The sequence below is a fragment of the Electrona antarctica genome, assembly GCF_951216825.1.
Source record: "Electrona antarctica genome assembly, chromosome: 22".
Taxonomy (NCBI): domain Eukaryota; kingdom Metazoa; phylum Chordata; class Actinopteri; order Myctophiformes; family Myctophidae; genus Electrona; species Electrona antarctica.
This window is the reverse complement of record NC_136805.1, coordinates 9,797,473-9,813,614: the sequence shown is the minus strand read 5'-3', so window position 1 is coordinate 9,813,614 and position 16,142 is coordinate 9,797,473. Positions and strand designations below refer to the sequence as shown.

The following is a 16,142-nucleotide window of genomic DNA, read 5'->3' as shown; positions in this document are numbered from 1 at the left end:
TTTTAGAGAAATTTCTATTCAATTTTGAGCCATGCCTACTTACGTATGCGACAGGACTTTGATCGATGGTCACTGCTTCCACTAAACTTGTCCGCAAGGATTAACTCTGTTAAAATGAACCCTCTACCTAAATTCTCCTACTTATTTCAGTGCATACCAATGTTTCTCCCACAGACATTCTTTAAAAAGATTGACAGCTGGATTTTATTTGGAATAAAAAAAGAAACCTAGACTCCGTAAGGATTACTTTTTTACAAAAATCAAAACCATTATAGCCTTACCAAATGTTAGACTACTATTGGGCTGCTAATCTCAGTATGCTACAACTCTGGCTAAATCCAGGAGCACTGAGCCCCCCACCGGAGTGGTTAGAAATGGAGGCCTTTTCCTCAAGACCTGTATCTCTGACCGCTCTGGTACATTGCCCTCCTGCACCTCTTCCATGTCCTGTACACAAATAATATAATAGTTAAGGCCTCTCTACAAATTTGGAATCAGTTTAAACGACACTTTGACCTACAGACCTTCTCCACCCTGGCCCCACTAATAGAAAACCATGTGTTGGCCTGGGCCATGGCTCAGTGGTCCAGGCACCTTGGCTGGTAATCCAGTTTGGCAGTGTGCCGCGGGTTCGACTCCCGATCCCGACAGCCTTTACTGCATGTCTTCCCCCCCCATCTCTCTCCCCATTTCCTGTCAGCCTACTCATGGACTGGCAGGGACAGACCCCTCCATGAAAAATATAAAATAAAGGCGAAAGCCACGAAAAAAAAAGAAGAAAAAAAGAAGAGAATCATATGTTTCCTCCCTCATCAGATGGGACATTTGCTTTATGGGCCAATCTGGGAATCAAACAATTCAAAGGTTTATATATTAATGTTTTTGGCTCCTTCCAAGAACTTTCAAATTTGTTTGATCTCCCCAGACAACATTTCTTTCGCTACCTACAAATCCGGAGTTTTGTGCGTAACAGGTTTCCCCAATTTCCTAACAAACCCGAAAAAAGCCCCTTATAACTTTCTGGTTCAGGCGCCGCTGAGAAAAGGTATCATTTCATATTTTTATAATTTAATTCAGTCTCTATCCTCTGTATCTGCGAATAGTGTAAAGGAGCGCTGGGTGGAGGACTTGGAGATGGAAATCTCTGACGATCTTTGGCAAGATATTCTTAGTCGTGTTCACACTTCATCGGCTTGTGCTAGACATGGCCTACTCCAGTGTAAAGTTGTCCATCTGACCCACTGGACGAAAGCTAAGCTGTCAAGGATATACGACAACATTGATCCCACCTGTGAAAAATTCCAGCAGCCACCGATAACATGTTTTGGTCAAGTTCATCTCTGAGCACATTTTGGACTGAAATCTTTGAGACACTTACAGTATTAACTGGAACACTTATAGTGCCTAACGCCATTTGATCGCCGTTTGGCATTTCTCAACTGCCACCGTCTAGATCTCGAGCAGACCTTATAGCCTTTGTAACACTATTGGCAAGACGCCTAATACTTATGAGATGGAAATCGTCCACCCCGCACTCCCATACACAATGGATGAGAGATATTTTTAAGAATTTGCAGCTTGAAAGGATTATATACATAATGAGGGGCTCTGTCATGAAATTCCACGTAGTATGGGACCCTTTCTTTGCCTATGCAGAGGGAATCACTTTCCCAGTCATCCCTGAATGACTCCCCTTCCTCTTTATATTATCTATTTTTATTATCTTTTTGTACTACGGACCCAAGTGCTAAACTATAAACTATATCATTTGGACTTCAAGTGGTGAAGAAGCTATGGTGTGACCAAAATGGTGCCCTCTCCCACCGTGTTACGTTATGTTACCCAATAAAAATAAATTATAAAAAAATAAGACTAATCAATTTACTTGATTTTAAGTTGACTATAATAAATATATACATTAAACAATGTACACTGTAATGTGCTCCTCGAATATTAAAAAAAATCAATAGAATAATTGCTAAGAAGAATCGATAGTTGGAGCCTCAGTAATCATTATTAATCACATGATAAAGCTCATCACATGCAGCAAAGATTGGTTCAACCTGTGCAGAAAACTACACATTACCTACAGTTAACTTGAATTAGGTTCGACGTACTGACACATACAGTAATATACTGTAGCTAGGATATGGGCTTTAAGCAACTAGTCGACTATTTAACTAGTCGACTAGTAAATCCACTAGTCGATCTTGTTGGTACTAGTTGACAAGATTTTCTTTTCTCTCCCTGTTTTTGTAGGCCTCAAGATCAGCTAGATTACAGTTATAGTCACCAATGTACACAGTTTTTAAATGTACAACCATTTTTTTAAAATGTTGTTTTTGAGTGGTGCAACCACTTTAAGGACTAGCAATGTCCGTGTTAACCTATGTGTTCGTTCACCTATGTGACTATGTGACTATTCATGAGTACCAGTAGGGGCAAAAGTGGCGCTGTTGTGCCAGAAACAGAGAGAGAGAGATAGTGCTGCACTGTTGCCTGCTAATGAGAGAGAGAGAGAGGGGGGGGGGGGGGGTGGGGGGGGATTGCACCACTCAGTTCACACGGGTGTGATTTTTTTACATAATAGGTAGGCCTAGTTAAACAACTAGTAGACTAGTTGACTAGTAAACTAGGAAACTAGTCGACTAGTAAACTAGGAAACTAGTCAACTAGTAAAAATCACTAGAAGTGAAAGCCCTAGCTAGGATATGACGTGCATGGAATAGACAGAGGTCGGAGGACATTCCGAGTGGAGTTCTGCCAATACATAGCTAGTAAAATAAAGAAGAAGAAGCCAGCAAGTGACAACATTCCTCCTTATATCTGTCCACTAATGAATGCTTTCTGGAACAAACTGGATCTGTCAACACTAGGCAAAAACAAACGTTGTGTCCCGACTCCCTACACTGCTGCAGATATAACACAGACTCCCTACACTGCTCCAGATATAACACAGACTCCCTACACTGCTGCAGATATAACACAGACTCCCTACACTGCTCCAGATATAACACAGACTCCCTACACTGCTGCAGATATAACACAGACTCCCTACACTGCTGCAGATATAACATAAATGTGTCCAGACTCCCTACACTGCTGCAGATATAACATAAATGTGTCCAGACTCCCTACACTGCTGCAGATATAACATAAATGTGTCCAGACTCCATACACTGCTGCAGATATAACACAGACTCCCTACACTGCTGCAGATATAACATAAATGTGTCCAGACTCCCTACACTGCTGCAGATATAACATAAATGTGTCCAGACTCCCTACACTGCTGCAGATATAACATAAATGTGTCCAGACTCCATACACTGCTGCAGATATAACATAAATGTGTCCAGACTCCATACACTGCTGCAGATATAACATAAATGTGTCCAGACTCCCTACACTGCTGCAGATATAACATAAATGTGTCCAGACTCCCTACACTGCTGCAGATATAACATAAATGCCTGCCAAGTTATTACTAGGGCTGCGTAACTAAAAGAACAGCCAGTCTCAGACGATGCAGATGTTTGGTTGCATTGATTTAATGTGACTGAATAATATGTCATTTCAGTCACATGACCTATTACTGACAACAAGTCAGTACAGTACCAAAATCTCATAATAATTGTATAGAACAATTTGGAAATAGGAATCATGTTATACTTCAGGCCAATATTAAGTTCTATTAGCAATAGCTAATAGTGCTGCAGCTATCAATATGGCTTATTGTTGAACAAATAAACCTCTTCTACATCTAGAATGAGACATGCTAAAAAAAACAAGCAATATATCTCACTAAAAAAATCGATGACTCGGCAAACAATATTTTCCATCCGTGATAGAGCACACATCCTCACTACTGTATTGTTTCTTTGTTTTTAGAAGTGACCCACCCTCACCTTAGTGACCCATGCCAATCAGTATAGCAGGAAGCTGGCATGATCTCCATGTAACAGCCTTCCAACTCAAACACTCATTAAACACTAATGGTGGGGTTATTATTGTAATCACAATTCCTAACTGTGTGTTTTGACTTTTGAGCTAAGATAGGTATGTTAAGTAAAACACACAATTTACTCAGATTTATGAAAGTCTTGCCCTCGCCTCACCGAGGCAAGAATAATCACCTTAAAGAAAATACCAACAGCAAAAGCAGCAACTGACCAGCCAGGCATTACCTGCAAGGGCCTGCAAACTGCCAGTTTGCAGATTCAAAAGACCACAGCACCCTCTAGTGAGCCAACATGCTTTCCTCGCTCTCTTCTGCAATGTGGTTAGTCAAAGTGACAAATTAATACTACACAAACAGCGGTGGCGAATTCCTATTCCCACCCCGTAGTCAAAACCGTCCCACAGCAGTGGGGGGTTTCAAATACCTTAACATCATCTGCGGGTCTCCCCTCGTCAGATTCTTCCATGTCCTATAAAAACAAAAATGCAGAGAGATTAACCCATTTTGACCTGAGATCAGATTCTAAAACTGTCTTCTACGTCCTGACAGTTTTCTGAAAAAGCTACGTTTCTATGTCAGTAGAAACACCTTTTGGTGCGCAACTCGGTGGCGCGCTATGAGCTTGTAGATCTGCTATTTTTCAATAGCTAAAGCATAACATAATGCTAACACCAAAAGGGTTCCCGGGTAACACTGTAGGTAGTACTAAAACGAGATGAGATCAGGAGGGGTGGGGTGGGGTGTGGTGGGGGTTGGGGGGGCCACACAGCATTACAGGCCCAACATCCAGGAGCCTAATACTGTATTTCCCGCACGGGCCGCACCACATCGAACATGATCCACTTGCATAGATGCAAGACTCTCACACTGAGAGAATAGTACTGCCATAGCAGACAACCCGCAGCACTCCAGGTTCAAACAAAATCCTTATAGGTGCAAGGCTCGAAGATATAAGTAGAGATGAAGAAAATGCCAGCACTCATTGTATGTCCTTTTACATGATTTTATTTACCTCGGGACGCGTTTCGGCCTGTATGGCCTTCCTCAGCGTTTGTGACAAACGCAAGACTCTCACACGACAAGCAACATGAAGGATGTACAGTTATCCCGGGGACAATAAAAACAGCACCTGACCTGACGGGGTCTGGGGCAGTAGACAAACGCATCATTACATTTATGCACAATGGAAATATATAATTTTAACAAATGTAAGGCGGCACCCACAAGCTCCGCGCTACGTCACACGAGCGCTTACACACACAAAATCAATCAGAGAGACCCACACAGAGGGGAGAAGAAAATCTCACCGTCATCAAAATGCTTGCATGAAAAACTGTGCGTACTGTACTGTGCACACAGTACACACAAGATAGAAATATGCAGCGCCGGCCCATTCTTTTCATCATCATAACCTACTGTATGAATCTGCACGTTTGCCCGATTCTGTTTTATAGATCTCAATCCTTGTCAAAATGGCAGTCTTCTGCACAAGCTTGATTTCCACTGGTTTGCCATGATATGAATGGACATGTAGTAGATGATACCCCTAAAAATCTGTAATATATCTATTATATTTGTGCTTGCTTAATTATATACTATGAGATATGTTCAAAGTATAAGAAACAGGTTTGCATTTGTATTGCATGCATTTATTTATCAAACATCAAAAAAGACAAAAAGTAAATCAACTAGGGGTTTAACAAATAATCGAACTAATCAAAAATGTATTTAAATCAAATTAAACTAGAATTCTAGACAGTTGCAGGACCAAAAGCGTAACTTTTGAGCCCTGATGTCAAAGTCTAGTGGTCTTGGAAAGAAAGAAACCATTACCACATGAACCCCACGGTTCCAATTCTGTGTGTGCAAAACAGTTGCAGATCTACAAGCTCACAGCACAGCACAATACGAGCATGTAGATTGGCTATTTTCGGCTAAGAGATCATTCTAGGGCCCTATCTCGTGCTAAACTAATTTAAATAGTTCAAAGAGCCCATCTACAAGCTCACCACGTGTCGATGTAAATCTGCAATTTTCACCATTATACAATTATACAAACAGTTTAGGCATAGGGGGTATTGCGAGGTGCAAGATAGGGCCCCTGGTGTAGAGGGAGAAGAGGAGGGGACCAAGTATGTGGGAACTTTTTACTGGTTAAAAACAGTTGTGCTCTTCAACAACACACTCATAGTCAAAGTAAAAAAAAATTTAACTCCATGGAATCCATATTAACGGCTGTCAAAGGCAGTGAACAGCCTTCCTTTATGGATACGTTCTTATACTCTGTTCCCAGTTCCACATGGATGAAAGTGAAGCCTACACAACACTGATGAGTGTTTAAAGCATGTAAGAATAGGCATTTGGGGACAATAAAATATGTATTTGGGATGAAGAGAAATCCTCCACTGAACTCATACTATCACAGCCACTGCTAAGTGCTAACTTGACTCCTTGTTCCGATCATGAGCCTCACCGCCTCAGACACATTGCTCACTCTCTCTCTCTCTCAACCGGCCACTCCCTACACAACACTGAGCAATGAAGGAAATGCCAATTTGTTAAAGTAATTCCATTGTAGTTGATAATCTATCGAAACAATCTGTGAATCTCTCAGTTACACTAACATTGGTCTGGTTTAGTACTTCATTGATAGAAGATCACCATGGCTGTTTAGAGGTGAAGTCATTAAGAGAATGTGAAACGTATTTAGGCAATTGATTATATATTCTTTTCTTTCTTTTTTTATGTTTTTTTTGCGGTTTCGCCTTTATTTATTTTTTTTGTAGAGAGACAGACAGTAGGCTGACAGGAAATGGGGGAGAGAGATGGGGGAGTGACATGCAGTAAAGGCCGTCGGGATCAGGAGTCGAACCCAATCTGACGCTTTCATTCCAAGTCCAGCTGCATAGAAATTAAAAAAAAAATGATACAAGGTCGAGAGTGGGAAGATAGACTGAAATAAAATGGTGAGCGACACTAGCTCCTTTTCCGACATAACACCAACATGGAACATTGCCAGAACATTCCCAGTGGATGCCAGTGGGAAAGGATTCTGTATAAGTTAGCATAATCACAATTTCATATTGACATTAGTGCTGCACAATTCATCGAAAAAAGATCGAGATCTAGATTCAGACACTTATGCAATCTCATTTCTAAATTTGAGCAAGAATCGTGCAGCACTAGCCTGGCTCCAGCCCCTGAATCGCTAGCCACGCCCATTAAAAAAATATATTCAGGCGATTCAGGGTCTGGTGACGCTCTCGAAGGAGCTCTGAGACTCGGTTGGAAATCTGTACGACGAATCAGCGTCGTTTCAACTCGATGACGTCAAAACAACAGCGCCGTCCAGACACAAACAAACATGGCTGCCCCCACTGCGGTGACACACGACCGTATCAATCTGGCTATTAAATCGGCGTATGATAAATAGTTTCTTTACAGAAACGACAGGTTTTATAAACATCATCATCCGACATATTTTACCGCTTTTGTTTACATGCTAGTAGCGCTCGTTGGCTCACTTGGCTGTGGTTTGTTTGGTTAGCAAACGGGTTAGCCATAGCCTCATGATTGACAACAACGTCATCTGCTTTCCTACTATTCTGATTGGTTGGTATGAACCAATCACCGAAGACTGCCGCTTTGACAACGCCCATCTCAGAAACGGCTGTAGTAGGGAGGGCTTTCAGACTGAATAATGGAGTGAAACGAAATGAAAATTCAGGCTGAGTGTCAGGCTAGTGCAGCACTAGTTGGCTGTCCAAATAATTTTAGTTACTCTGTTTTAAGAGAGGTTTAAGTCAAGCACTTATGATGTTGTCCGTTTAAAGCCACAGTAGTTGGCTCCAGGTGCCACATTTTGAATGTAGTAATGTAATGCAACTACAGACTAAAGACAATGAATAGTTTAAAGGAGCATTCAGTGATTTGGGTGATTTGGAAAACCACCCAGTCCACCCCGGTAACAAAATGTGCACATGCACGCTCTACAGTGGGGTGAAGTGCAACAGGCCAACAGCATGTGCACCAAGGCTCGATCATGATTGGAGGAAGGCCCCTCTCATCCTGATTGGATGAAGGCTTTGCCACCCGCCACCAAAACTGAAACTAGGGTTTTTTGACCCCAGGGGCTCATTGGCGACAGGGAGAAACTCCTTATATGGTCAGCACACTCTATAGTAGGGAGGATTATCCCAAAAAAAAGAAAAAATAAGTGGTATTTGAATGAAGTGAAATCACTGAATGTAACTTTAATGGAAAAAAACAAGAATCGAGTGAGAATCTTGATCTCAATTCTTGTGGAGGAAAATCAACATATCATGGCTGAGGGAAGTAGGGGTGCTGGGGGGGCTGGAGCACCCCCCCCCCCCCCCCCCCCAGGCACAGCCCCCCCCCCCCCTCGGACAGAACGGGAAAAATAATAATAATTTTAATCAGAACAGATTTCTGTTACTAGGCCTAATAAATATGCTGTATCCCAGTATCGGCGCCTTATCCTGGTTAATTGTCTCCACCAGGCCGAAGGCATGGGGAGAGAGAGTATGTTTTGCACTCCGTCCGTCCGTCCGTCCATCCGTGTGTGTGTCCGTCCGTCCGTCTGTGAACAGCTAATCTCCGGCACCGTTAACCTGGTCGATGCCACATTTTGCACACACATTCCCTGGATGCCAACGATGAACCTCTGCCCCAAAATTTCCAGAACGGCCTGTTATACCAGGAGGCGGCTTTGTGCAAAACAAGTTTTTGGACAGTACACTTACAGATTTTGTCCAAACATCACGCAAATTGGTACACAGTCTCTCTAGAGCCATTCAACGAAACGGGTCTTTCAGATTTCTCAGACTCCATCCTGATTGGCTAAGATTGGCTTCCAAAGTTCGCAGGAGTGCTCAGTTTCTGCAAATCATGAACACATCGTGTGATTTCCGTGAAATTGTGCACGCACATTCCCACTAGGCCGAGGAAGAAATGCCACATGAACATTTTCAACTCAGCCTCATGGTGGCGCTATAACTGGCCGAAAAGTGTTTTTACCTCTAACTGCACGGATCTGTGGATAACTTTGTATGCCAACTCCCTAGAGGCCAAGGATACTCCTTCAGATTTTATCCAAATTTCACACAAATCGGTACACATGCTCTTCATAGTCATGTGATCAAGACGGGTTTGTTTGATTTCTCATAATCCACCCTCATTGGCTACGATTGGCTTCTAAACTTTTCAGAAGTAGCCCGCTTTGTACAAATCGCCACAACTACTCAACGCCGCGTCCAATTGTGGTGAAACTGTTCATGCATATTCCCACTAGGCTTTGGAAGAAATGCCACTTGACAGTTTTCAAATCAGCCTCATGGTGGCGCTACAACAGGCCAAGCCGCGTCACACACACACGTTTATATTGCTCCTAAACATCACACACACACTCCTATCCTCCTGGTGGAGACCTGTGCCCTGAAGGGCACTTTTTCTAGTTGCCTGTGTTATTTTGCTCATGCGTGTGGAGAGGGAAAGTTTAAGCCACTTTTCCGCGCGAAAATGCACATGCACGAGGCGCGTGCACGTGCTAAACATACAGCACCTCTTACTGTAAATATCTTCTCACGGCCATGTCGACATTCACATTTGAGAAAGAATCGTGCTGCACTTATTGACATAATGTCAAACGAATTGCAGTAACTTTTTGTCCTGGCTTTGCACCAAACACATCTGTAGTGTCAGGGATGGGTCCGATTTATCGATTAATTGATTATCGTTAACAGGACCCGAAATCGATTATGAAAATTAATAATCGATAATCGTTTTTTTTTTTTTTTAATCTGTTGGAAAGGCAATATTGTCATCCAAACAGGACAGGGCTATAGGCCTACCAAAGTGTGCCTGGGATGTGTCTGTAGCTGCATGAGGAGTGTGAGTCATTGAGTGTGAGTGGAGATTGATTCCAATCAAGATACATGTTTGGAGGATTTAGCAGGTGTTGGGAATTTACCTAATCAGGCCTAGGCTGGGGTTGTTATGGTGATCAATTGGCTCAACACTGGTCCAGGGACCACCAGTGGTCCTCATTTAAAAGATGGAGTTAGTAACCAAATGGACCCTTATTAACTCTCAAGAGTTAAAATTATTGTTAAGCATCTACATCAGGTGTTCCCAAACTTTTTTGACTTAGGTAACCCTTGGGGGGAAGAATTATTTATCGATTTATCGATTATCGATTAATATTGAATTATGCTAATCGATTTTCATTTTTGACACCTTTACACATCCCTAAGTGAAAGCTCAACAGATAATGCCAGATGTGTAAGTTTAACAATCTTATCTTCTTCTCAGCAAGTATCATGACCAGGGCTCGACAGTGCGACTAGGTACTCGCATATGCTACTAAAAATAGCACCGTGCGAGTTGTAAAATTCAATTTGTAGCACCGGTGCGACTACAGAATTTGACCATTCAATCGTGATAAAGACAAGGCAAGTGCACATTCTATAGTCGCGGTTCTATACCTAAATTTATATTTCTTAGTATGGCGGTGTCGTTCGCCAAAAAGAGCAGATCTACAAGCTAACAACGTGTCGAGGCTCAATGCAGCGTTCATTTGAAGATCTGTCCCCTTTGCTCCCACCGCCCCGCCCCTCCCTGTGTTGCTGGCTGCTCAGTTCTCTTCCCTGTCAGCAGCGAACGCAGCAGGATAGCATGATAGCATAGAAGGAGTTGCTTGGACCCTGACACGTTGAATACTAAACTTATTTGGAAAGTTTGGAATGTTCAAACATCACTCGATATAACTTTTACCAAACGTGGGTGAAACAGCGTGCAGCCGTGCACGCAAAGAGTGCACGTGCGCACGCACATGGAGTGGACGGATTGATTGATAACCAAAACAACCCTTAGCACCTCGCTTACAAAAGTGTGTGCGCAGGCTGCGCAGCGCAATACGAATGACCGACCTGTCACCTGGCTGCCGCTGGATACATATTAGTCAGTGGCCTGCATAACGAGCAACGGAAAAAAGGCAAAGATCCCCCCACCACCTCCTTCCACCACGCCGAGGTGTATATGTACGAATTGTTTTGTCTGAACTGAAGCAGTCAAAGCCAAGGAGAATGTTACAATACTAGTCTATCAGCATAAAAACAAATTGATTAGGCTATAGATTATATAAAAATCACACCCGTGTGAACTGAGTGGTGCAAGGTCTTATATAGCCTGATCAGCTGTGGTCTGACGTAATGTCAGTGACCATAGTAACCATGCTCGTTTTTTTGGTACGAACAAACACGGGTACAAAGCCAGTTGTTGGAGTGGTTTGCACCACTCAAAAACAACAAAAAATCCAGATGAATATCAATATTGTGATCATTTCTGAAAAGATATTGTCATATAATATTTTGCCATATTGCCCGCCCCTGCCTCACATCACTTTATTAAAGAAAAATCACACCTGTGTGAAGTGAGGGGCACTCTTATCATCATACATCATCATGAATCATCTCATACTGGCCAATCAGAATGCCTGTTGCCTGTGATTGGTTAGCTGATTTGCTCGTTTACATATGACGTAAATTTTCCTTTCAATGTCAATGGCGTTTAATGTTTAATGTATGTCATATTTAGCTGAATTTTGACCTAATTTCTCCGTTCATTGTCAATGGCAAATATTGAGACGTGTGGGGACTAAAGCTGTATCAAAAACACATTATTTGCTAACTTTTCATCGTGCTCCTAAAATAATTTGTGTGCTACTAGAATTTTCAACTTAGTAGCACACGTGCTACTTGGAAAAATGCTAAGCGTCAAGCCCTGATCATGACTCATGAGTGACAAAAACAAGGGAACCGAGAAATGAAAAGTCAAACACTAACCGAGTTGCGGGAACTGTCTCTACTGTCTTCATCTCCAGATCGCCTATCATCGGGATCGACCAGCAGGGTCCCGTCTTCATCACCATAACTTGACGAGACTAGGCCCCCTCCACGGTCCTCTTCTTGGGAACAGAATGAGCAGATGAATGAGTTAGATAGACGTTATCGCAGTGAATGGAGAAGAATCTTAACGCCAACTCCTGGACAAACACAATGTGTGATTTAATTCTGACAAGCCAATGCAGAATGCAGACCAACATTAAACAATGAGAGTGAGCAATGCTCAGCTATAAGTTACAACCAATCTGACAAGTGAAGTTCAGATTGCCTTGTGTATCCACTTTTCCAGTGACTCTAGCTGCCTTGTTCTTTTAGGAAATCGCTGAATTGAATCCCGATCCCGACGACCTTTGCTGCGTGTCGCATCCCATCTCTCCCCCCCAATTCCTGTCTATAATATACTATACACCATATATACACCATCAATAAAATGCAGGAAAAAGGCCCACCAAATATAAAAACCAGTATTGTCAGCTTTTTCGAATACTCTAATCTAGAGCCATGACAAGGCTGGTGGACTGCACTGGACTAATCTCCCGACATTTGTTTGTTTAGATTTAAGAAAGGCTAAAGTAAAGTGAGTTTTTCTACAGGCACATTGGCACAAACATATTTTATCAAAAGGTGTAGATGCATTTGCATTGGAATATTATTAGAGATAGTCACAGGAAGAACTTGCGAGCGATGCTCTTGCTGTTTTAAACGGCCAGATGTGCACCAATGTTGTGACTTTGTGCTTGTTTGTTCTGCAAAGTTGTTTGCAAATATTGGAAGGTGCCTTTCTTCTTTGCCTTATTTCTAATGCAGTTGCTTATTTGGGCTTGCTTCAGTTGAACCACTTTAACCCATCAGCTATACAGCTATTTCAATTTGGAAATAACTGAATTGATCTACAAGCTCACTCGCTTGTAGATCTGGTATGTCTTGAAAAAATACACAAATCTATTAAGGGGGTCACTGCCAATGGCACAACATATCTTCAGATGGGAATTGACATGAAAATGTCAATAAATAAAAGACAATAAAGTTTGACTGACCTTGCCTAGATTATTTTGGGTTTGTTTTCATAGACCTGGTTGCTTGTTTCTCTCGCAAAATTTGCCAAACACTAACCCTAAATTGGTGCAAATCTGTCCAGTCGAGTGCAGCATGACCGCAACTAAAGATTTTAATTGGCTTCACCACTGCACCTTATAGCACCGTAGCCTTGGATCAAGACTACCATATATGTATTTTATAGAGTCTGACTAATCAAAATACATCTAGGATGGTCTTGATCAAAGGCTAGGTGCACCCTTAGAGTATATACTCTAAGGGTGCACCTATGCTGGTGAAAAATATTTGGCACACCAATGCAACCAACTAAAAGTTTAGTCTGGAGCCATGGAATTCGTAAGTACAATTAGAAAATTGTTAAATCTTCATGTTCATATTTATGTTCTGTTTGACTACTGCTCTCCATGCGCTGCTGCTCTACTCTTTTGATGTCTCATGATGGTTGTGTTCATCCTATGCTATCTCAACACGATAGGCCCGCCACTCGTTTTATACACATTGCCCAGTCTGGTGTATGTGTCATTGTTATGTATGTATGTCTTGTTTGTCATGTCTATAAAAACCTAATAAAAACTGTTAAATCGGATAAATACACATACACAACTGGTGAACCCAACCCAAGTAACGGAAACTACTGAACTTGTCTACCGTAAATACTTCCTAAATGTCAACGAAGTCTACACTCATCACAACACCAGAGGGAGTTCAACAAACCACGTGCAAACCAGATTCGGCTCAAACAAGGGATTAAATTAATTTCGCTCCTATGACACTAAAATGTGGAACGCCCTACCAACAGCCATTAAGATATATGAATCCCTTGACTCCTTCAAAACCGCTCTCAAAAAGCTGCAATTTAAAACTGGAGTTCCCCCCACCCACATCTTTTTCGGGGGCATCCCTATGTTCCCCAGGTTCTCTATGTTCCCCACTTACCTTAGGGTTTAGGGTTTGCGTTATAGGTTTCTGGTTTAAGGACTTTTTTGTACTATACAATTACAGAGTAAAGTACAGAATAAAAAATGTTTGTTTTTGCCATCTTTGTTGAAGAGTCTGAGTAATTATGTTTTAGTTTATTTTATGCCAGTGTTCATTTTTAGTTGGCTAAGACTAGATAGTTTAAGTAGCCTAGGCAGGCCTAAAGTTCAATGGATTGTTCAAAGACTGAACAAAGAACCTTTTTTGCATGGTGGGGAACATAGAACCTTGGGAACATAGGTAGTAGGTACGCTCGCTCTTTTTCCCATACTGTACATGTTTTTCCCTATTTTACTTTCTTGATGATTTCCAGTTTCATTGTTATGATGAATTGAAAATGGTGAACCCTGCTGTAAACAAGTCTTGTGCTTTCCATGGATTCGTCCACAAAGTAGCAGTTTTTGTATTGACTTGTGCTTTCGTTTGAAATGTACCCATTCTACATACTGTGAAATAAATAAATAAAAATGCAATCAATCAAACCTTGTTTTCTATTCTCGTAACAGAAACGTTTAATAATAACTATTTTTAAATGTATTCAAATGTCCTTTTGTAATGTGTTTGTTTCTTATGTCTTGATTGTCTTCTTGTTTTGTGTAAAGAACAATGAAATAATGAACGAACATGCCTTGTTGTGACTTGTGAAAGTTGTGAGTGGTAGCAAGCAACTAGCTAGCAGTAGCTAACACGATTTGGGCGAAAAAGGAACGTTAATTTCCCCCCTGACTTCAGTTCACTTTAATTAGATGATTGCAATTCATATTATGTACCTGGATCGTCTGTTTCGGGTTCTGAATCGGGCTCAGAATCGTCCCCATAAGCCGCTAAAGATGAGAGAAGTGCACTCCTTTTAGCACTCGCCATTTCTGTCTCTAGATCCTCCTTACACGCGTCGCATAAACGAAATGCAACAAGGTCGCACAGAGATGGCGTCAGTGACTATGAAAACGGACGACGCATGCGCTCATTTCTTGTTTGTGAAATGTAGTCTACTCTTGATTGTTTATATTTTTCTTTCATTTGAACAATGTTTGCTAAGTTAAAATAAAATAGAATAATGTAGGGCCTAAATGGTTATAACGTATTTATTTGTTAGGTAAGTTCTTTATTTTCTTGTTGGGGTTCAAATTGTCATTTTAATGTAAAATGACAGTAGAAAGCCAAAAAACGTCATGTAAAATAATCATTAGAATGGCATAGTGCTATGCCTGCAGCCAAGAAATGGTGAATGACCAATATGGTCAAAAATATTAATTAAATAGGTATTTGCCTGTTATTATTCGTTATATTGACATCATATTATGCCCCTGGGGTAATTTTGTAAATGTTTATGTTTACAGGAGGAGTCTTTGGTGTTTCCGTTGAAACAAATTCTGATTGATAAGAGAATACATGTGAATACAGTCAATACACATTAGGCCTACATTATTTATCATTTGATGCTGTATCAGTGTCTTTGTCTTTTCCAATTGGATGCTGCTATACTATCTCTCTCTCTCTCGCTCTCATTTGTATTGATGATGGAGTCATGGACTGGGGTGCTGCTGGTTTTGGTACAACTTAACCATCCTCACCACTGACTGACACAAAGACATATTAACAAATTATTTGTTAGCAATTGATTTATTACAGGACCTTGTTAATCTTTGACTGTTTTGAGAAATAAAATTGAAATATTGCAAGTCTAAATAACACTAAACAAAGAGAGAAAGCGGCTAGCTGGCTTTAAAGCAAACACTAATCCTTTGAAAGTAGGCAAATACTATAGAAAATTACATTCAAAATAGAAAATTACATTCAAAATGGGAATTCTATCTAGAATACTAAAAGACGGGCCCAACATAGATACATAGGTGCCGCCAAATTCCTGATTCATTCAAAGTCATGGTTCAGTCATCGTGGTATTCTGTGTCACACGTAGGGCCTACAACATCTAAATCACACTGTTCTTCTTCTTCTTCATCTGTTTTATCTTCTGCTGCTTCTTCTCTCTCGGGGCACAGCAGCATCCATATAGTAGAGCAAAGATGCCCAGAGAAAGAGTTCCCAGCACAAATAATGCAATGACCACCATGCCACCCAATGCCCATGGCTCGTTCTGCAGACGAAGCAGGATCCACTGTGTCCATTGTTCAGGTGAGTCCGCAGTGTCTGGGCGATCTGGAACACTGGGGAGATTGGCAGATTGACAAACGATCATATGAGTTTCAAAGGACTGGACTATA

General features: G+C 41.3%; 1 protein-coding gene across 4 annotated transcripts in view; it reads right to left on the bottom strand.

Moving 5' to 3' along the window:
* Positions 1-14,874, bottom strand: part of sap30bp (SAP30 binding protein) — a 29,874-nt gene extending 15,000 nt beyond the window's left edge. For 2 of the 4 annotated variants that reach the window (XM_079493295.1, XM_079493296.1), the window contains exons 1-2: positions 14,688-14,874; positions 11,824-11,945 (exon numbers count right to left, since the gene is read on the bottom strand). In XM_079493295.1, coding sequence (XP_079349421.1) covers positions 11,824-11,945; positions 14,688-14,781 — 216 coding nt within the window. In that variant the 5' untranslated portion in view covers positions 14,782-14,874. Of the gene's footprint in view, positions 1-4,385; positions 4,431-11,823; positions 11,946-14,687 lie in introns of all 4 variants that reach the window. The other 2 variants (XM_079493298.1, XM_079493297.1) reach the window with 2 other exon arrangements.
* Between the last annotated feature and the right edge of the window lie 1,268 nt (positions 14,875-16,142).